A 22,055-nucleotide genomic window follows, 5' to 3' on the forward strand; every position below is an offset into this window, starting at 1 on the left:
CCTGCTCTAAGTGGGTCGATCTGTCAACTAAAGGCAGGTTTAAGAGTCTCTATACTCCAGTTAGAGATTAATTACTAGATTAGTTAATGTGTGTATATCTATATATATATATCTCTGCAGGCTGGAGCTTAAAGATTTTGTTCTGAAACAGGAAGAAACGGGTTGTGGTATGATGACTTCATTCTTGTCATACTTCAACTTTTTTGTAATTTTATGACTTTATTATTGTGAATGAATTTATTATCATTATATTACACATTTATGATGTTGCAATAATCTCATAATGTTCCGACTTTCATCTCCAGCTTGGGTCAAACTAAAACTTAGAAGTTTAACTTTGATCCGGTTTAATTCTGTAAAAAAATCTTCTTTAAGGAACCTTTGATAATTGATTAAGCAAAAAAATAAATCGACAGATGAATCGATGAGCAAAAACAACAGTTTCAGCCTAACTGCTTAAACAGTGTAAAAATGTTTGTGATGTAAATGTTAAAGTTCAATAAATGCTATTTTTCTATTAAAGTTTGGTTGATTACATTTATAATTATTGCTTTTTACACCGCTGCAGTGATTCAGGTTGAATAAATACTTTTATACAGTATTTATTTAAGCTGGGAAGAAAAAAAACAAACATATTAGAACAAGTTATTTTATAAACATCTTAAAGAATTTTAAATTTCATGAAAATCCCATTTAATAAATCTTAATGCCAATTAAGGCCTTATTTTAAAAAATAATTTAAAGTGTGTGTATCCTCCATGCACCTTTTTATTCCTTTGACTATGTGAGTTGATGAAACGAGAACATTTCTCCACTGAGATCAATAAAGTCAATCGATCAGTCGACTGGAAGTGAATCTGAGGATTTAGTCGTAATTATCTTATTTTAAGGGTAGAAATCCTCCTATGGGCAGATTTTCTTAGATTGAGGTTAAATGCAGTTATTTTAAGAATTATAGACACATTTTTAGATAATTTTGTAGTTTTAGGACTGAACTAAGTTCATTATGAACAATTCATCTCAACATGAACACTTTGATTGGAAAATAACATTTATTTGACTTTAACGAGCCGAGCAAAGAGAGGAATCTGCATGTTTGATAGTTCTGTAAATCCGTCGGCGTCTCTTCATGCTGTAGATGACACCAGCTGAGCAATCTTCTGCTGCAGCACGTCCTTCATGCTGCGGTCGCTCAGGTTGGCTGTGATGGTGGAGAAGAAGTGGCGCGTGTCGTCGCTCTCAACGTGGCTGCAGCTGTCCGGGAAGGCGGCCATGATGGCCGCGTAGTTACTGAGGATCTCCAAGCTGCACAGGAACAGAGGCTCCGACTGGCCTCCTGGCATCATCACCTGCAGCCAACAAACGTCACAGTCTTTATTAGAAGGCGGAGCTTTGAATGCTACCTTTAGATCCGCTCGCTAACATATAAATCAGGATATCGTTTCCTCATGCAGTAGTTCTGGTGTGTTTCTACGTTAGGGAGGTTCAGGAACGAACCGATATGAGCTGCGAGATTGACAAATAGATCGAAGGGATTTGAAAAATCTGAAAGTCTTCTGTCAAAGTCTCCTCAACCAATCAGAGGCAGAGAAGTAGGGAGAAGGAAAGGAATGAAGTCAGAAAATGAAGGATAAAGTTAGGAATGCTGTTTAACATTCTCAGACATCCAGGTTTTAGTCATTCTGACAAAGTTAAAAATCAATCCTCTGGACTTTGTTTCCAAGTCTGAAGACGTTTCTCTTCCATCCAGGAAGTTTTTTCATTCCAAATGTCAGAAATAGCGTTTAGTTCCAGGTTTTATCCAGCAGCCCAACAAAGCCTGGTTTTAGTTTAGAAAACATGCAAATAGAAACGGATGAACGGGTCCCCCCCTTTGGAATGGGGGTCGCTTGGCTTCTTTGTTAGCCTGCAATGCCCCATACCTGTCTATGTCTCTGAAAGGGGGGGGGGCGTTAAGTGGTCAGCCAGGCAAACAATGGGCTCTATGCACAGCTCCACTACTTCCTGAATTTAAAGCAGCTCCTTTGTTTCCTGTCTTTCATTACTGGACGAACTGATTAATCCAGGTGTGTCTGGCCAGTTACTTAGGTCATACACACCTGGATTAATCAGTGCATCCAATCATGAAAGACAGGAAACAAAGGAGCTGCTTTAAATGCAGGAAGTAGTGGAGTTGTGCATAGAGCCTATTCCTCTTAAACAGAGGATTCATGACGAGTCCAGAACTTCTGTCCAACAACAGCCTAACTTCTGCACAACACACAGGAAATGATGCACAAGCCAGTGTCCTGTAGGGGGCAGCGATGCGCCCGGTCTGCAGAAAAAGATGTCTCTGATCGCGGTATTAACCTGCTGCTGTTTACCTCAAAAAGAAAAATAAATAAAGCAGGTTTCTGGTGTCTGCTGGGAAGTGTGTTGGTGGTGGGCGTGAACGCAGGGAGGATCCATCACTCACCTTCTGGCTCACCCTATGATGGGGATGAAGTCTGGAGGAGAACTGACGGTTTCCTCCTGTGAACCCCCGCTATACCAAAACGCTGCCAATACGCCATTATACAGTATGGAGGATAAAAAGTGCCAAAATTAAATAAATAAATACAGCATTAAATAGATAATTAAATGTGTAATTCATTAAATAAATAAGGAATTAAATATATACCATACCAACTTTATTTATGAAGCACTTTATACACCGAACAGGACCAAAGTGCTGTACACAATCATAAAATACAATACAATTATAAAATAGAGAAAAAACGAGTGTAAAATACATATTAGTATACAAAAAGAATAAAACAAATTAAAACCTCTCAAATTGTGCCAAAAGCCAAGGAAAAAAGATGAGTCTTAAGAAGGGACTTAAAAACAGCAAGAGAATATAAATGTGTCATTAATTTAATAAAATACGTCTTCATTTTATAAAAAAAATATATAGATAATTATTTCAGTGTGCATTTAATTATTTCATGGTCCTGTGTCGCAGTGCATCGAAACCATTAAAAGAATCTGTCAAACTCACCCATCAAAGTTAGGGGGCGGTTATCTAACACCTGATTGGTCGCCCTGCACATTAAGGCGAAGCAAATCGATTACAGAGACTCGATTCGCGTTAACCCCGCCCCCTAACTTTGATGGGTGAGTTTGACAGATTCTTTTAATGGTTTCGATGCACTGCGACGCAGGACCATGAAATAATTAAATGCACACTGAAATAATTATAGATATTTTGTTAATAAAATGAAGATGTATTTTATTAAATTAATGACACATTTATATATTTAATTCCTTATTTATTTAATGAATTACACATTTAATTAATTGTTTATCGCTGTATTTATATATTTAATTGTGGCACTTTATATTAGTGACGTGGTTTTAATTAATGAATGACACATTTATTTATTTAATTCCACATTTAATTAATTATTTACACATTAAATTATTTATTTAATGCTGTATTTATTTATTTAATTTTGGCACTTTTTATCCTCCATAATACAGTAGCTGGAACAGAGTTCCTCCACAATAAGTTCAATTCAAGACTTTTTAAGGCCACTTGAAATAAAAACCTTTAAGATCAATGGGGAGCAGTTCCGTGCAAATATATCGCGATTTATCTGACGAAATTGGTTTTATAAACTTTTTATTTAATCTCTAAATGCGACGATAATCACATTTAATGAGTTTTAATGCCAATTAAGGCCTTAATTGAAATAATAATAATTTAATACCTTTTAATGACCCGCAGAAACCCTTTTTAATGCTGCTTGATATAAAAAGTTAAGACCAACTTCACAATAAACACAATAAAAACCTGATCCCGACACATTTTACCCAAAAGCAGAGAAAAGTAGAGGTTTGGTTCTACTGCTGATGATGAGAGAGACGCTCTGGAGGCGTTGCAGATGTAACCTGCTATCAGTCAAGGACTTTTATTTTTGTGTTAGCCCAAACTCTGCTAGCTTTTTAAAGCCCCGCCTCCAGCATGCAGCTTAAAGATCCTCACCTGTTGGCGTCTTCCTCACAAACTCAAACACCTTGAACCGATTGATCTGATCGCCAGGTGAGTTTGTTATTTGATAACCGTATTATTATTTCGTGTGGTTCTTCTGCTCGATTGTTGATCGGAGCGTGTTTTATAGAATCGTTGGAGCCGATCACCTGGATTCTGTCAGAGCTGATTGTTGCTCAGTGCCCCCCCGCTCTCTTTTAGAAGGCAACTTATTGCTGGATTTTTAGTTCTGACCCGTTTCCATTGATGTTGGGCAGCGAAGTTTAAAATACATTTGATCAGAACAGAATGTATTTATACTTAACTTTGATATTGCGCCGTAAATTTAAGTATTTTTCCCCCCTTTCTATCAGTCTGCTTGAGTTTTTGATTATTATTACATTTTTCTTGATATTTGGAAATGGACTTTAATTTTAAATTGATTAGCTTGATATGATACTTTAACTTTATTTAAATCATGCTTAATTTAACCTGGTTGAAATGTTTGTCTAATCATTACGAATCTAATTATTATAATTGATTTGCATAAACTAAATGCTTAAAGTTTATAAACACTTAATGGCTTTTCTGACCTTTTAGGTCGAGGTTTTTTCTCTCCTGTCAGATCGAATCCTGGTCTGGATCTGAAGATGGGAGCTAGAAACGGACTTTAGGATTTTAGAATTAATTTATTCTGAGTCAGTTCGCTTGTGTCTCGTCGCGTTGCTGTAATTGTCCTTTTTTTCTTTTATTAAAATCACTTAATATATATTCACATAAACTAAATGCCTCCTGTTTTTCCTGCTTTAGTAGCTGCAGTTAGCTGCTTAGCCCATCACTCCATTCTAAAGGAGGAAAAGAATGAAGCAATCCTGCTGCTTCTCTGGATTTTGACACTTCGCACGTCTGACTCCGCTGCTCTGATTCCCATCGTGTCTCGTCTACATTCCCTGGTTCTGGTTTTAGTCGTGCAGAAAACTCTTGGAAAACTGATTTTCCTGAACTTTCCACTTCCCCTTATTGTCCAGATAAAAAGTTAGCAGCACAGCACTCTAAGGTCTGATGTTCTGTCAGATGAGCATACGCCATCAGACCAGCATACCCATGGTCAACACGCATGCTAACACGTCAGATTCAGCTTTATCCCTTCATCACTTTAGTTATGTAAGAAAAATAAACTTTAAACTACCTCAGCAGGCGTGTCTCCCTTTAGTCATGTAAAAAAAAAAATATTTACTCACTTTTTGGTGTTTATAAGCGTATGGCGATCTGAGTTAAAATAGTTTTTTGTACATGCCTAAAGGGAGACACGCCTGCTGAGGTAGTTTAAAGTTTATTTTCGTAAAAAAACGAAAGTGATAAAAGCAAATCTGACGTCTTGCGCTGCGTATTGACTACAGAGACGCTGGTCTGAGCAGAACAGCATCATTTTATTGGTTCCACAGGATGATGTCAATAATGGTTCCAGCGACAATTATTATCCGTCATTTTAATGTTTGATATTAATTACAGAAATAAAATCCTATTTATGACGTAACAATTTGAAGACGTTTGAAAGACATTTTAATACCAATTAAGGCCTTAAACTGAATAATTCTCTGCCTTTAAGGATCTGTGGGAACCCTGGAAGTTAGAAACACGTTCAGCGCTCGTCTGGAACACGTCAGATACGCTGATATGGTTGGACAGAAGTTCTGGATAAGTTAGTCAGAGGTTTAGGATCAGCTAGACGCCACGACTGATGAGGAACCGACACTGAACGGATGTCGACCATCAGATAGCTGACCTGGAACTGATGGCAGACGCTGGCGTACGGCGGGACGTTTTGAGCGTGTTCAACATTTCTCGCCGTATGCCGACATGTGCTAACGTACTTCAGGGTGCTCAGATTCTTCCTACATCAAGCATCGTTGGTCTAAATGGTTGAGGTGGACGGGAGCTTTAGATGGCCTCCTACCTGGATGTGCTGAACATGGCAGTAGAGCTGGCTGAGAACGAAGAGCACCTCCTGGCTTGGAGCTGAATGCGCCTCCTTCTCCACAGGAGCCTCAGGTTCCTGAAGACTCTCCTCAGCATTGCTCAGAAGATCCGGATCCAGTTTAGTAGCTTCAGACGACGGATTAAAGGCTCTGGAACCAGGAGACGCTGTGGCAGCAGAAGGTGGATGGAGAGGAAGCTTGGCTTTCACGCAGCTCACGATGCTCCTCACGGCGTAGGCGTGCAGCCTGCAGAGGTGAGCCCAGCCGTCAGAGGGCAGCCAGGCCGAGCAGCTGGAGCCGCAGAGCAGCTGCAGGACCCGCAGCAGGAGCACCGACAGCCGCAGCTCGCAGGAGAACTGCTTCAGGTCCAGCAGGGGGAGGTAGTCCACGTACTCCAGGGAGAAGGGGACGCTCAGGCGAGCCGACCGGATCAGCTCCCTCAGAACTCCCAGCAGCCGTGCCCACTGGGACACGGAGCACCAGGGGAGCGTCTGCGTGAGCGCCACCAGCAGGCCTTTGCTAAACATGCTGACATGGTCAGGCCGGCGCCGATCCAGACTGAGACACGACAACATGGTGGAGCGCAGGGAGTCGGACAGCGAGCAGCACTCCATCCAGGCTAGAAGACCCGTCCCCTGGCCGTACGCTGGGAGCTCCAGACCAGACCACTCCTGCAGGAAAGGAGGTCACAATAAGGAGTCGGTCCGGTTTCTGGGTCGACCTTTAGGAGCAGAACACCAGAACCAGAACCTGATACAAAACACAGCAGATTTTACTGGTTTTAACCAGATTATCATCCAACAACCTGCCGACCGTTAAAGTCGTACTGAAGTCAGATTTAAATATCAAATCATTCATGTTTATAAATGTTCTCTTTATCAGATCATATATGCAAACATGTACGGCTGGAAGCCTTCTACACCAAACCAAGCTTCTGCCGCCCTGGCGTCCTCTTCCACAACATCTTCGTCCCCGCTTTCCTCCTCTAAATAAAAAATGGATGATGGAGGAGACTCATCCATGACCTCCGACACTAAACTGAGCTGGAATGGAACCAAATCAGTGAAGGAGCGTTTAGTTAAGCCCCGCCCCCCCATGCAAACACTGTGACAGCTTGTAGTGACATCATAGCTGCAGGAACTCCGACTGAGCCGCTCTTCTAGCACCTAGACCCGGCAACCATACCCGGCAACTAGTCATGGCAACTAGTCCCGGCACCTAGTCATGGCAACTAGAACCTGGCAACTAGAACCTGGCAACTAGTCCTGGCAACTAGACCCGGCAACTAGACCTGCCACCTTGTCCTGGCAACTAGTCCTGGCAACTAGACCTGACAACTAGACCTGACAACTAGTCCTGGCAACTAGACCCGGCAACTAGTCCCGGCAACTTGTCCCGGCAACTTGTCCCGGCAACTTGTCCCGGCAACTTGTCCCGGCAACTTGTCCCGGCAACTAGTCCCGGCAACTAGTCCCGGCAACTAGACCCGGCAACTAGACCTGCCACCTAGTCCTGCCACCTAGTCCTGGAAACTAGTCCTGACAACTAGTCCTGGCAACTAGTCCTGGCACCTTGTCCTGGCACCTTGTCCTGGCACCTTGTCCTGGCAACTAGTCCTGGCAACTAGTCCCGGCAACTAGTCCCGGCAACTAGTCCCGGCAACTAGTCCCGGCACCTTGTCCCGGCACCTTGTCCCGGCACCTTGTCCCGGCACCTTGTCCTGGCACCTTGTCCTGGCACCTTGTCCTGGCACCTTGTCCTGGCACCTTGTCCTGGCACCTTGTCCTGGCACCTTGTCCTGGCAACTAGACCTGACAACTAGACCTGACAACTAGTCCCGGCACCTTGTCCTGGCACCTTGTCCTGGCACCTTGTCCTGGCACCTTGTCCTGGCACCTTGTCCTGGCACCTTGTCCTGGCAACTAGACCTGACAACTAGTCCCGGCACCTTGTCCTGGCACCTTGTCCTGGCACCTTGTCCTGGCACCTTGTCCTGGCAACTAGACCTGACAACTAGACCTGACAACTAGTCCCGGCACCTTGTCCTGGCACCTTGTCCTGGCACCTTGTCCTGGCACCTTGTCCTGGCACCTTGTCCTGGCAACTAGACCTGACAACTAGACCTGACAACTAGTCCTGGCAACTTGTCCTGGCAACTTGTCCTGGCAACTAGTCCCGGCAACTAGTCCCGGCAACTTGTCCCGGCAACTAGTCCCGGCAACTAGTCCCGGCAACTAGACCCGGCAACTAGACCCGGCAACTAGACCTGCCACCTAGTCCTGCCACCTAGTCCTGGCAACTAGTCCTGGCAACTAGTCCTGGCAACTAGACCTGGCAACTAGTCCTGGCACCTTGTCCTGGCACCTTGTCCTGGCACCTTGTCCTGGCAACTAGTCCTGGCAACTAGACCTGACAACTAGACCTGACAACTAGTCCTGGCAACTTGTCCTGGCAACTTGTCCTGGCAACTTGTCCCGGCAACTAGTCCCGGCAACTAGTCCCGGCAACTAGTCCCGGCAACTAGACCCGGCAACTAGACATGGCAACTAGACCTGCCACCTAGTCCTGCCACCTAGTCCTGGCAACTAGTCCTGGCAACTACACCTGACAACTAGTCCTGGCAACTAGTCCTGGCAACTAGACCTGGCAACTAGTCCTGCCACCTAGACCTGGCAACTAGTCCTGGCAACTAGTCCTGCCACCTAGTCCCGGCAACTAGTCCTGCCACCTAGACCTGGCAACTAGTCCTGGCAACTAGTCCTGCCACCTAGTCCCGGCAACTAGTCCCGGCACCTAGACCAGGCAACTAGTCCCGGCACCTAGAACCTGGCAACTAGAACCTGGCAACTAGTCCTGGCAACTAGTCCTGGCAACTTGTCCCGGCAACTTGTCCCGGCAACTAGTCCCGGCAACTAGTCCCGGCAACTAGTCCCGGCACCTAGACCAGGCAACTAGTCCCGGCACCTAGAACCTGGCAACTAGAACCTGGCAACTAGTCCTGGCAACTAGTCCTGGCAACTAGTCCTGGCAACTTGTCCTGGCAACTTGTCCCGGCAACTAGTCCCGGCAACTAGTCCCGGCAACTAGTCCCGGCAACTAGTCCCGGCAACTAGTCCCGGCAACTAGACCTGGCAACTAGACCTGGCAACTAGACCTGCCACCTAGTCCTGGCAACTACACCTGACAACTACACCTGGCAACTAGTCCTGGCAACTAGTCCTGGCAACTAGACCTGACAATTAGTCCTGGCAACTAGTCCTGCCACCTAGACCTGGCAACTAGTCCTGGCAACTAGTCCTGCCACCTAGTCCCGGCAACTAGTCCCGGCACCTAGACCAGGCAACTAGTCCCGGCACCTAGAACCTGGCAACTAGAACCTGGCAACTAGTCCTGGCAACTAGTCCTGGCAACTAGTCCTGGCAACTAGTCCTGGCACCTAGACCTTGCAACTAGTCCTGGCAACTAGTCCTGGCAACTAGTCCTGCCACCTAGACCTGGCAACTAGTCCTGCCACCTAGACCTGGCAACTAGTCCTGCCACCTAGACCTGGCAACTAGTCCTGGCAACTAGACCAGGTAAGGAGACCTGGCACCTAGTCATGACACCTAGTCCTGGCCCCTAGTCCTGACACCTAGTCCGGGCCCCTAGTCCTGGCCCCTAGTCCTGGCACCTAGTCCTGGCCCCTAGTCCCGACACCTAGTCCCGGCCCCTAGTCCTGGCACCTAGTCCTGGCCCCTAGTCCCGACACCTAGTCCCGGCCCCTAGTCCTGGCCCCTAGTCCTGGCCCCTAGTCCCGACACCTAGTCCCGACACCTAGTCCCGACACCTAGTCCCGACACCTAGTCCTGGCCCCTAGTCCTGGCCCCTAGTCCCGGCACCTAGTCCAGGTAACTAGTCCTGGCACCTAGTCCTGGCCCCTAGTCCTGACACCTAGTCCCGGCACCTAGTCCCGGCACCTAGTCCAGGTAACTAGACCAGGTAACGAGACCTGGCACCTAGTCCCGGCACCTAGTCCTGGCCCCTAGTCCCGACACCTAGTCCTGGCCCCTAGTCCCGGCACCTAGTCCAGGTAACTAGTCCTGGCACCTAGTCCTGGCCCCTAGTCCTGACACCTAGTCCCGGCACCTAGTCCTGGCCCCTAGTCCCGACACCTAGTCCCGGCACCAAGTCCTGGCCCCTAGTCCCGACACCTAGTCCCGACACCTAGTCCCGGCACCTAGTCCCGGCCCCTAGTCCTGGCCCCTAGTCCTGACACCTAGTCCCGGCACCTAGTCCCGGCCCCTAGTCCTGGCCCCTAGTCCCGGCACCTAGTCCAGGTAACGACACCTGGCACCTGGTCCCGGCACCGAGTCCTGGCCCCTAGTCCTGGCCCCTAGTCCCGACACCTAGTCTCGACACCTAGTCCTGGCCCCTAGTCCTGGCCCCTAGTCCCGGCACCTAGTCCAGGTAACTAGTCCTGGCACCTAGTCCTGGCCCCTAGTCCCGGCACCTAGTCCCGGCACCTAGTCCCGACACCTAGTCCCGGCCCCTAGTCCTGGCCCCTAGTCCTGACACCTAGTCCTGGCCCCTAGTCCCGACCCCTAGTCCTGGCCCCTAGTCCTGACACCTAGTCCTGGCCCCTAGTCCCGACACCTAGTCCTGGCCCCTAGTCCCGGCCCCTAGTCCTGACACCTAGTCCTGGGCCCTAGTCCCGGCACCTAGTCCAGGTAACTAGTCCTGGCACCTAGTCCCGACAACTAGACCTGGCACCTAGTCCTGACCCCTAGTCCCGGCGCCTAGTCCAGGTAACTAGTCCTGGCACCTAGTCCCGGCACCTAGTCCAGGTAACTAGTCCTGGCACCTAGTCCCGGCACCTAGTCCAGGTAACTAGTCCTGGCACCTAGTCCCAGCACCTAGTCCAGGTAACTAGTCCTGGCACCTAGTCTAGGTAACTAGTCCTGGCCCCTAGTCCCGGCACCTAGTCTAGGTAACTAGTCCTGGCCCCTAGTCCCGGCACCTAGTCCAGGTAACTAGTCCTGGCCCCTAGTCCCGGCACCTAGTCCAGGTAACTAGTCCTGGCACCTAGTCCCGGCACCTAGTCCAGGTAACTAGTCCTGGCAACTTGTCCTGCCACCTAGACCTGGCAACTAGTCCTGCCACCTAGACCTGGCAACTAGTCCTGGCAACTAGACCAGGTAACGAGACCTGGCACCTAGTCATGACACCTAGTCCTGGCCCCTAGTCCTGACACCTAGTCCCGACACCTAGTCCTGGCCCCTAGTCCCGGCCCCTAGCCCCGACACCTAGTCCCGGCCCCTAGCCCCGGCCCCTAGTCCTGGCCCCTAGTCCCGGCACCTAGTCCAGGTAACTAGTCCTGGCACCTAGTCCTGGCCCCTAGTCCTGACACCTAGTCCCGGCACCTAGTCCTGGCCCCTAGTCCCGGCACCTAGTCCAGGTAACTTGACCAGGTAACGAGACCTGGCACCTAGTCATGACACCTAGTCCTGGCCCCTAGTCCTGACACCTAGTCCTGGCCCCTATTCCAGACACCTAGTCCCGGCCCCTAGTCCCGACACCTAGTCCCGACACCTAGTCCTGGCCCCTAGTCCTGACACCTAGTCCCGACACCTAGTCCCGACACCTAGTCCCGACACCTAGTCCCGGCCCCTAGTCCCGGCCCCTAGTCCTGGCCCCTAGTCCCGGAACCTAGTCCAGGTAACTAGTCCTGGCACCTAGTCCCGGCACCTAGTCCAGGTAACTAGTCCTGGCACCTAGTCCTGGCACCTAGACCTGGCACCTAGTCCTGGCACCTAGACCTGGCACCTAGTCCTGACCCCTAGTCCCGGCACCTAGTCCTGACCCCTAGTCCCGGCACCTAGTCCTGACCCCTAGTCCCGGCACCTAGTCCAGGTAACTAGTCCTGGCACCTAGTCCAGGTAACTAGTCCTGGCAACTAGTCCTGCCACCTAGACCTGGCAACTAGTCCTGGCAACTAGTCCTGGCAACTAGTCCTGCCACCTAGACCTGGCAACTAGTCCTGGCAACTAGTCCTGCCACCTAGACCTGGCAACTAGTCCTGCCACCTAGACCTGGCAACTAGTCCTGGCAACTAGACCAGGTAACGAGACCTGGCACCTAGTCATGACACCTAGTCCTGGCCCCTAGTCCCGGCCCCTAGTCCTGGCCCCTAGTCCCGACACCTAGTCCCGGCACCTAGTCCTGGCCCCTAGTCCTGGCCCCTAGTCCTGACACCTAGTCCTGGCCCCTAGTCCCGACACCTAGTCCCGGCCCCTAGTCCCGGCCCCTAGTCCTGGCCCCTAGTCCCGGCACCTAGTCCAGGTAACTAGTCCTGGCACCTAGTCCTGGCCCCTAGTCCTGACACCTAGTCCCGGCACCTAGTCCTGGCCCCTAGTCCCGGCACCTAGTCCCGGCACCTAGTCCAGGTAACTAGACCAGGTAACGAGACCTGGCACCTAGTCATGACACCTAGTCCTGGCCCCTAGTCCTGACACCTAGTCCTGGCCCCTAGTCCCGGCCCCTAGTCCCGGCCCCTAGTCCCGACACCTAGTCCCGGCCCCTAGTCCTGACCCCTAGTCCTGACACCTAGTCCTGGCCCCTAGTCCCGACACCTAGTCCCGGCACCTAGTCCCGGCACCTAGTCCAGGTAACTAGTCCTGGCACCTAGTCCTGACACCTAGACCTGGCACCTAGTCCTGATCCCTAGTCCCGGCACCTAGTCCCGGCACCTAGTCCCGGCACCTAGTCCAGGTAACTAGTCCTGGAACCTAGACCTGGCACCTAGTCCTGACACCTAGACCTGGCACCTAGTCCTGACCCCTAGTCCCGGCCCCTAGTCCCGGCACCTAGTCCAGGTAACTAGTCCTGGCACCTAGTCCTGACCCCTAGTCCCGGCCCCTAGTCCCGGCCCCTAGTCCCGGCACCTAGTCCTGACACCTAGACCTGGCACCTAGTCCTGGCCCCTAGTCCTGACACCTAGTCCTGGCCCCTAGTCCCGACACCTAGTCCCGGCCCCTAGTCCCGGCCCCTAGTCCTGGCCCCTAGTCCCGGCACCTAGTCCCGGCACCTAGTCCTGGCCCCTAGTCCTGACACCTAGTCCTGGCCCCTAGTCCCGACACCTAGTCCCGGCCCCTAGTCCTGGCCCCTAGTCCCGGCACCTAGTCCTGGCCCCTAGTCCCGGCCCCTAGTCCCGGCACCTAGTCCCGGCACCTAGTCCAGGTAACTAGACCAGGTAACGAGACCTGGCACCTAGTCATGACACCTAGTCCTGGCCCCTAGTCCTGACACCTAGTCCTGGCCCCTAGTCCCGACACCTAGTCCCGGCCCCTAGTCCCGACACCTAGTCCCGACACCTAGTCCCGGCCCCTAGTCCTGAACCCTAGTCCTGACACCTAGTCCTGGCCCCTAGTCCCGACACCTAGTCCCGACACCTAGTCCCGGCACCTAGTCCAGGTAACTAGTCCTGGAACCTAGACCTGGCACCTAGTCCTGACACCTAGACCTGGCACCTAGTCCTGACCCCTAGTCCCGGCCCCTAGTCCCGGCCCCTAGTCCCGGCACCTAGTCCAGGTAACTAGTCCTGGCACCTAGTCCTGACACCTAGACCTGGCACCTAGTCCCGGCCCCTAGTCCCGGCCCCTAGTCCCGGCACCTAGTCCAGGTAACTAGTCCTGGCACCTAGACCTGGCACCTAGTCCCGACACCTAGACCTGGCACCTAGTCCTGACCCCTAGTCCCGGCCCCTAGTCCCGGCCCCTAGTCCCGGCCCCTAGTCCCGGCACCTAGTCCAGGTAACTAGTCCTGGCACCTAGTCCTGACACCTAGACCTGGCACCTAGTCCTGACCCCTAGTCCCGGCCCCTAGTCCCGGCCCCTAGTCCTGGCCCCTAGTCCCGACACCTAGTCCCGGCCCCTAGTCCTGGCCCCTAGTCCCGGCACCTAGTCCAGGTAACTAGTCCTGGCACCTAGTCCTGGCCCCTAGTCCCGGCACCTAGTCCAGGTAACTAGACCAGGTAACGAGACCTGGCACCTAGTCATGACACCTAGTCCTGGCCCCTAGTCCTGGCCCCTAGTCCTGACACCTAGTCCTGGCCCCTAGTCCCGACACCTAGTCCCGGCCCCTAGTCCCGACACCTAGTCCCGACACCTAGTCCCGGCCCCTAGTCCTGACCCCTAGTCCTGACACCTAGTCCCGACACCTAGTCCCGACACCTAGTCCCGACACCTAGTCCCGGCACCTAGTCCAGGTAACTAGTCCTGGCACCTAGTCCCGGCACCTAGTCCCGGCACCTAGTCCCGGCACCTAGTCCAGGTAACTAGTCCTGGCACCTGGTCCTGGCCCCTAGTCCTGACACCTAGTCCCGGCACCTAGTCCCGGCACCTAGTCCAGGTAACTAGACCAGGTAACGAGACCTGGCACCTAGTCATGACACCTAGTCCTGGCCCCTAGTCCTGGCCCCTAGTCCTGACACCTAGTCCTGGCCCCTAGTCCCGACACCTAGTCCCGGCCCCTAGTCCCGACACCTAGTCCCGGCCCCTAGTCCCGACACCTAGTCCCGGCCCCTAGTCCCGACCCCTAGTCCTGACACCTAGTCCTGGCCCCTAGTCCCGACACCTAGTCCCGGCACCTAGTCCAGGTAACTAGTCCTGGCACCTAGTCCCGGCACCTAGTCCAGGTAACTAGTCCTGGCACCTAGTCCTGACACCTAGACCTGGCACCTAGTCCCGACCCCTAGTCCCGGCCCCTAGTCCCGGCCCTTAGTCCCGGCCCCTAGTCCCGGCCCCTAGTCCCGGCCCCTAGTCCCGGCCCCTAGTCCCGGCACCTAGTCCAGGTAACTAGTCCTGGCACCTAGTCCTGACACCTAGACCTGGCACCTAGTCCCGACCCCTAGTCCCGGCCCCTAGTCCCGGCCCCTAGTCCTGGCCCCTAGTCCAGCTCCTCTAGCAGCGCACAGCAGCCCTAAATCCCACGTACCTGTTCAGGCAGCTCACACACCTCCAGCAGGGAGGAAGGCGCCTCGTTTTTAAAGTGCTGCCCCCATACAGGCTTCAGGTGGAAGCGCACCGTCCAATCCAGATCCTCGGTTTTGTCATAGAGCCAGAACAGCGCTCTGGACCAGCTGCTGGGGGCTGCCTCCACCTCCGCACCCACCACCCTTCCCAGCGCGGTCAGCACCGAAACCAGCAGCTCCTTGGTGTCCATGGAGCGCAGGTAGACGGCGCCCTCCGGTGGCTCCTCCCAGCACCTGTACGCCTGGCTGTAGAGCTGGGCGAGGACAAACAGGAGGGGGAAGGGGGAGCAGGCCAACACCCAGTGAGGAGAAGCAGCCGCTTCCACAGACAGAGCGGCGTGGAGAAGCTGCAGGCTGAGCTCAGCATCCACGCCGTCTCCTAGCAACACAGAGACAGGAAATCAGCACCGGAACCGGATTAAAGTTTTACTTTAATTAGGACTTTAATATCAAAGAGCTGAACTTTTAGCCGCAGTTAAATCCATTTAAGGTTATTTCCAGTCCAGGGTTTCCAGGTTTCCCCTAAAAAACGGGATCGCTCCGTATTTTTATTTATTGACTGTGCAATATGCTGAATGTGCAATATATGTGAATATAATCATAATAATATAATATAATAATATCATACCACCACCTCACCGTTGTTCCTAAATCTACCTGTATATATTTCTATTTTTTATTCTTATTTTTATTTTGTTTTTTCATTGTGTGCGATACATGTACTCTTGGACCTTAATCCTTATTTATCTTGATTTACCTGGATATACTGCATATATATTGTTTATTCTTAATGCACCTTTTTCCTCCTTCTTTGCACCTTCTGTAACTTCTATGCCAAAATGTGACGAGTGAATTTCTCCGCTGTGAGATCAATAAAGCTCATCTAATCTTATCTTATTTAGAAGTAAAGCTGCCTAAACTCAAACAGGTCAGCCATGTTGGTGCAGCAAATGTTTCCTCCATGGATAAAAAATATAAGAAAAAATGTATAATTTTTTTACTTAATTCTGAATTTATAGGTATAACAAAGATGTTTAAGTTAATAGGAATATTACAACATAGTTAGACCAACATGTTTCACTAGTCATGGATCCCTTCATGTTGTTTTAGAGCCTGACCCTAACATCCCACATCATCCTCCAGAGCGCCGCGCAAAGCAAAGCTGCAGCCTCCGCTGATCCTCCCGTCCTGCTCTGACTTCCTCTGAGCTCCAGGAGAGCAGCGCCATATTATCATGACACTCATAGGAGCAAAACATGCGGAAATGAACGCTTTATTTAACACAATTCAAACTCACCATCAGCATCAATCTAACGTGTTTCTGCCCAAACATTTTGCCTCGTTGTGGGTTTTTATGATAATTAGGATCATAAATCGGTTTGTTCTCTGCCTCCAAACTCAGCATCTCTGCTTCATCCTGAGATAAAAAGATTGTTTTCAAGTTCTGAGATTCGCTCCTTGAACTTTGCTTTGAATGGATTTCATTAAACTTTTAAGCCTCTCGGTATAAAATCAATATTTTGATGGAGATGAGAAATTCTTCCTACTGGTCTGTTGAAGAACCGATAATTTGCATTCAATCATTTTAATTAATAGCTTTAATTAGTTTTTGAGATTATATAAAAATTATGCTCTAATTTTTAGTTACTGTTACTTTAATTTAATTTGACAAATCGGATCTTCTCGCCGTTCTTTTTCCTGTTTGGTGAGATTGAAATAGCGGATCTTGGCCGGACCGGAGCGGAGCTAAAAATAGCTCAGTTACGTATTTTGACAGAGAAGACGTAGGTGGACGGAGACGTAAGTGTGAAGAACGAAGACGGAGGAAGAGGAATCTGGAGGTTAATCAGTTCTAAAGTTTAATCACATAAATCCTAAAATATGAACTTTTATGGATATAATGCAACAAAATGTGAAAAGTTTACATTTCGAAGGAAAACCTGTGTGGGTTAAAGCTAACGGCGTTCTTACCCTTAGCTAGCAGGTTGGGGAGGACGAAGGTGTTGACGACGTTCTCCGGCGACAGGAAGCTTCGTTTCTCCTCCTCTTCATGCGGCGTCATCAGCAGAACCAGGAACTGGAGGAGTTGCTGCTTCTCGCCGGGCGACATGGATCTGTTGGCGATCGTCTCCTGCAAACATGTGCAGAGCGGGTCGCTCAGAGAAACGCCGCCGGGTTCTCCGGGTCGCCTCAGTCCAGGCAGCTGCTGCAGGATCCTGGCCATCAGAGCCGAGGCCCCCCTGTTATAAACAGCCGCCTGGCAGCACGACTTCAAAGCCGCCTCTGGGTTCTGAAACGCCACCCTGGCTACCAAGGAGACGGCGGTGGTCAGGTTTCCCTGCGACGCGGCTGCCGAGGCGCCGCCCCCTCCTTGGATGATGCAGTTGAAGGCCATGTTGAGCTCCAGCTCGAAGGCCTCGGTCACAGCTGCAGGGAGCGGACGGCTGAAGAAGCCCCTGCTGGATGATGTCAGAACTGCAGCCAGGACTCGGTTCTGATCCGGTAAAGAAAGAGCAGAGAAAACATCTGCAGCCGTTTTCATCAGCTTCCTGCTCTGATGAACATCCAGGCTTCCTGCCTGCAGGAGGCTCGCCACGCTGGAGGACAGGCTGACCAGCGTCTGCGGCTGCAGGAAGGCCGCCTGGTTCCGCTCCAGGCAGAGCAGCCAGGTCTCAGAAGGAGCCCAGAACCTCTGGCCTGCAAACAGCTCCGCGAAGCGCTCATAGTCCTGCAGGCGGTGAGCGATGATGGCGGCGGCCACCTGAGCCTGGGCGTCTGGAGCGCTCTCAGCAGCGGGGAACTCCAGAGAGCCCAGCAGATCCCGGAGCGCGTTCTTCTCCGTCAGAGCTTCAGGAAGTTCATCCAGAGCAGGCAGAACCCTCCGGACGCTGTGCTGCAGCCGCAGCGCAGAGCGGCGAGGGACCGGGGCGTCGCCGGATGTCAGAAGGCCTTCGTCCTTCCAGAGCTGAGCGACGTCCGTGACGATCTGCAGAGCTTCAGGCAGCTTCATGCTGCTGGGCCCAAAGCGGGACGGGGACAGAGACGCACGCAGGTCTCTCTGAGCGTCTCGGATCCGTTCGGGATCCGGAGTCTCCTCCTCTCCTCCGCAGAGGATCCATTTACTCAGGAGGTCCAACTTCTCCGCGGCGGGAACCGTGACCTCCTGCTTCATCAGCAGGGAGGTGTGCAGAGCGTCGAGACAAACCGACAGGGCCTGAAAACAAACGTCTGCAGAAGAAACCAGGCCCCTCATGTCTCTGAGTGCGTGAAGGAGAACCTGCAGGATGTCGGCCGACGTTTCCTCTGCAGCGTCCAGCTTCAGCCTCTTGGCAGCGCGAGGAGTCGGACCGGGACGGTCTGAGGACAGACGGGCGAACTGGGAGGCAAACATGGCCTCCACGCCGTCTTCGTTTTCTGCGTTTGTATCTTCTCCGCCTTTCCACAGCTCCCACCAAACCTCCAGGAAAAACCGGACATCTTCCTGGGCCGCCGGGTCGCTCCTGACGTGCTCCGTCAGCCGCTCCAGCTCAGCCACGATCCGGGGGGGAGGAAGATGAAGGAGGAGACCGGCAAAGATGGCTGCGGCGGCGGTGGACTTGAGCAGCTCCAGCAGGACAGCATGGTTGAGCTCAGGGAGGCTGTTCTGCAGACAGAAGAACGGATTCTCTCTCCACGCCGTTTCAACGTCCTCCTCAGCTTCTCTGCTCAGCAGCTTCAGCCACACGGAACAAACCATCTTCTTCTTCCAGGTTAAGGCTGGGCGGGGCCTCAGAGCGCCGCAGATTTCCTGGACGGCGAGCAGGATCGGCCGGCAGACGCGGCTCCATTCAGCTTTCTGAAGGGAGGACAGCGATGCAGGGAGACACAACTTATCAGCGTGGAGGAAAGCCCCCTGGAGAACGGCTGCTTCTGCAACAAACCAAAGCAGAGCTTCGTTAACCTTTGGCCTCTATAGCCTCATTTTCATTCCCCTCCTGAAACCGTGGCGATATCGGTCCGAGCGCGCTAACCCCGATAACTGCTGACTGTAAATGGCACAAAAACAAGTGAACTGCGCTAACATGGTGCTAGTTCATCAGTAGGGCTAACAAAGAGCGCATGAGCAGACCGCCTCCTCTGCTGAACACTGGTTCATATTCACAAATCAGGTCCAAAAAACAAATTTAAATAATGAAATTTATTTGTGCTAAAGGGAAACACGCCCGCTGAGGAGGTTTCAAGTTTATTTTATGTTCAAAACTAAAAGGATAAACGAGTTTTCATAGTAGCTGCATCTGGTCTGTTCCTGTTTGGCTGTGACTCCATCCTGGAGAGAAATATCAGCTGTGCTGCTGCCATCAACACCTTTGTTTCTAGATGTTGGAGCTTGGCCTGTTTTCCAGTGTAGTCCTGTTTCTCTGACTGTGACTAACTGGATGTGCTCTCTTCATCCTCTGACATGGGAGCTGGCTCGGAGCTCGTCTGCCTGGCTGTGTGTTTCCTGGACGGGGCCGCCTGTGGAGCTGGTTGACAGTTGCCTTTTGTATCTATGCTAGGGCTGCAACTAACGATTATTTTAAAAATCGATGAATCGGACAATTTTTTTTTCGATTAATCGATGAATCGGACAAAAAATATTTTTTATATTAACCTCTTTATTCCAAAATAAACATTTTAGACAGAACAAACAAGCACACAAGTACAGGTTGCTCATTAACTGTACTGGTGCAATATGAAAAATAAATGTTTGTGTTAAAACTACGCAAACTTACATGAGAAATGTAGCTGTACATCCACGAAATATAGGGTACTTTGTTTCATAAAGCGCAAAACAAGACATTTTTGTTTTTAAAGCCCCTAAGGGGTTCAAACAATAGGCCCCCCCATTTCAACAAATGAGCTTATTTTTTAGACTAGAAGAGTTCTGCCTTTTAAGAACGGAAAGTATAGCAGTTAAAGTTGCTACTTGAGAAAATACTGAACCATAGAGATAAAAATAGCCCTGTGATTCAAATTATAAATTGTATTTGGAATAAAAATGAGAGAACTAGGGGTGCTAAAAAACACATCCTCCAAAGACAGATATTTACATGGGAATGTGGCAGATAATTAATTGACATATTACTGATCTTGCTGGATTTTATTCTGCTTTACTTCCATAAATTGCAGGATCTTCTTTATTTTATCTTTGCCAGAAGATTTAAACTTTAAAAGTCTTGCCCTCATAATTTGCAAGTTAATTAATTTATAAAGTAAATATAAACGCTGCTTAAGCTAATTCAAATGAAATGAAAAGTAAAATAAGAAGCCAACCTTATCACTGTCTGTAACCTACTAACACGGTAAGGAAAGCATCTGATGAGCTACCTGAGAAACTAACGTTACGTTTCCCCACTTTAAAACCAAACAAACATGGTGGTTCCGTGCCATGTTCATTTGTTTTGACAAAAGTTGCATGTTGTCACTTTTTTCGCTTTACAAAGCGCAGGCTATTTTAATTATTGTGATCAATTTGCGCCGTCAATCCCGGCGCATGCGCGCTTCATTTGCAGTCTGGACGCTGAGGCTCTGACTGCAGCGCTGAGAGGGACTCCTGCGGGAGCGGGGGGAGGCGCCCCACGGCAGAGTAGGAACGATACATGCTTTCACGTAAGAGTCTCCAAAAGCCGCCAGTGACACCGTAAAAAGTCGCCAGATTTGTCGCTAGTCGCTTTTTTGAAAAATAGTCGCTGGAGGGGTCTGAAAAGTCGCTGAGTTGGCAACACTGCACCTGCGGCGCTGACTCGCTCTGCCGTATTTTTTCCTCTTCCCCCGTTTCAGTCAAGTGGATGTGATGACGGAGGCGGCAGATGACGCATTAATCGCACGACACAACTAATCGATGATGAAATTCGTTGCCAACGCTTTTAAAAATCGATTTTTATAGATTCGTTGTTGCAGCCCTAATCTATGCTTCTTTTTCTATGTCTGCTTCTGTCTCCTTGAACCCCAGTGGGCCTCAGCAGATGGCCGCTCACACTGAGCCTGGTTCTGCTGGAGGTTTCTTCCTGTTCAAAGGGAGTTTTTCCTCTCCACTGTCGCTACAAGCATGCTTAGTGTGAGGGATTGCTGAAGAGTCAATGAGTCGATGCAATCAGCTGGTTTTCCTTAGATAGAAAACTTTGAATCAATCTGACTGGATGATCTGGTTGATCTGGATCTATAAAGTGACCATAGATAATTTAAACTGAAGCTATAGAAATAATCTTATTTAATCTGGAAGTGTCCATCAGCTGCAGGAGCTCAGAGGAGCTGATGACGTCCAGGTGTTAGAGGAGCTCTTCATCATCAGAAACCTCTTCTTCATCACTTTGCTGAGTTTTAATGTCGACTTTCTCCATTTTAATAAATTCTAACCCATAAAAACATGAAGCTTTCTGAAAGCAGCAGAGTCCTCGGGCTGTTATATCAGCTCATAATGCGGAATGAACATGAATCTACTTTAAATGACTGATTTACTCCATCAGGTGTGTTTACCTGAGTCCATCAGGCTGTAGAAGCGGTTCTTCTCTGGTCCAGAACACCTGACAGCGCGCGTGCAGCTCCGGTCCTCACTCCTTTAGACCGCAGGGAGCAGAGTTACCTTCTTCTTTATGTGGAGCTTGATGGCGGCTGGCAGAACGAAGCAGCTCATTACCGCCACCAGGTGGTGAGTTCCTGAACGGTCACTGTCGGAGGAGTTTCTGTTTTTTGTTTTTCAAAAAAAAAAAAAAAAAGCTTTATTAAACCAATGTAAATTACACCAGGTACCAGTACAGAACTGCATTAATTGCATTCACAGAAAGTGCATAAAGTATATCTTAATATAGAAATAAGAAAACAAATATAAACAAGTTTTGTTCTTACAAATTCTAAAGATTTAACATAAGATTTTGTCTAATTTTTCCAATGAGTGAATAAAATTTAACTAATAATATTAAAATATTAACACCAAAATTATGTTCAATTTTCGCAACTATACCAAATAAAATGACTCTTGGGGTAAAATCAGGTAACTGAATTCCTTTAGATTGGATCCACATCAGAAAATCAAGACAAAAGCTTTGGACCACAAACATAG

At 49.9% G+C, this 22,055-nt stretch overlaps 1 protein-coding gene across 2 annotated transcripts; it reads right to left on the bottom strand.

Annotated features, from left to right (window-relative positions):
* Positions 1-1,017: 1,017 nt before the first annotated feature.
* gemin4 (gem (nuclear organelle) associated protein 4) lies at positions 1,018-21,628 on the bottom strand. Of its 2 annotated transcripts, none has more exons than XM_038273435.1 (5): positions 21,473-21,628; positions 16,949-18,886; positions 14,962-15,356; positions 5,949-6,641; positions 1,018-1,349 (listed from the first exon to the last, which is right to left on the bottom strand). In XM_038273435.1, exons 1-5 carry the CDS (start codon positions 21,480-21,482, stop codon positions 1,128-1,130), a joined length of 3,258 nt encoding a protein of 1,085 aa, XP_038129363.1. In that variant the 5' UTR covers positions 21,483-21,628; the 3' UTR covers positions 1,018-1,127. The 2 variants fall into 2 exon arrangements, with proteins under 2 accessions (XP_038129363.1, XP_038129362.1); XM_038273434.1 differs by having other exon boundaries at positions 14,941-15,356.
* Positions 21,629-22,055: the final 427 nt, after the last annotated feature.

Source organism: Cyprinodon tularosa, unplaced genomic scaffold, assembly GCF_016077235.1.
Source record: "Cyprinodon tularosa strain WSP-4 unplaced genomic scaffold, ASM1607723v1 ctg871, whole genome shotgun sequence".
Taxonomy (NCBI): Eukaryota; Metazoa; Chordata; class Actinopteri; order Cyprinodontiformes; family Cyprinodontidae; genus Cyprinodon; species Cyprinodon tularosa.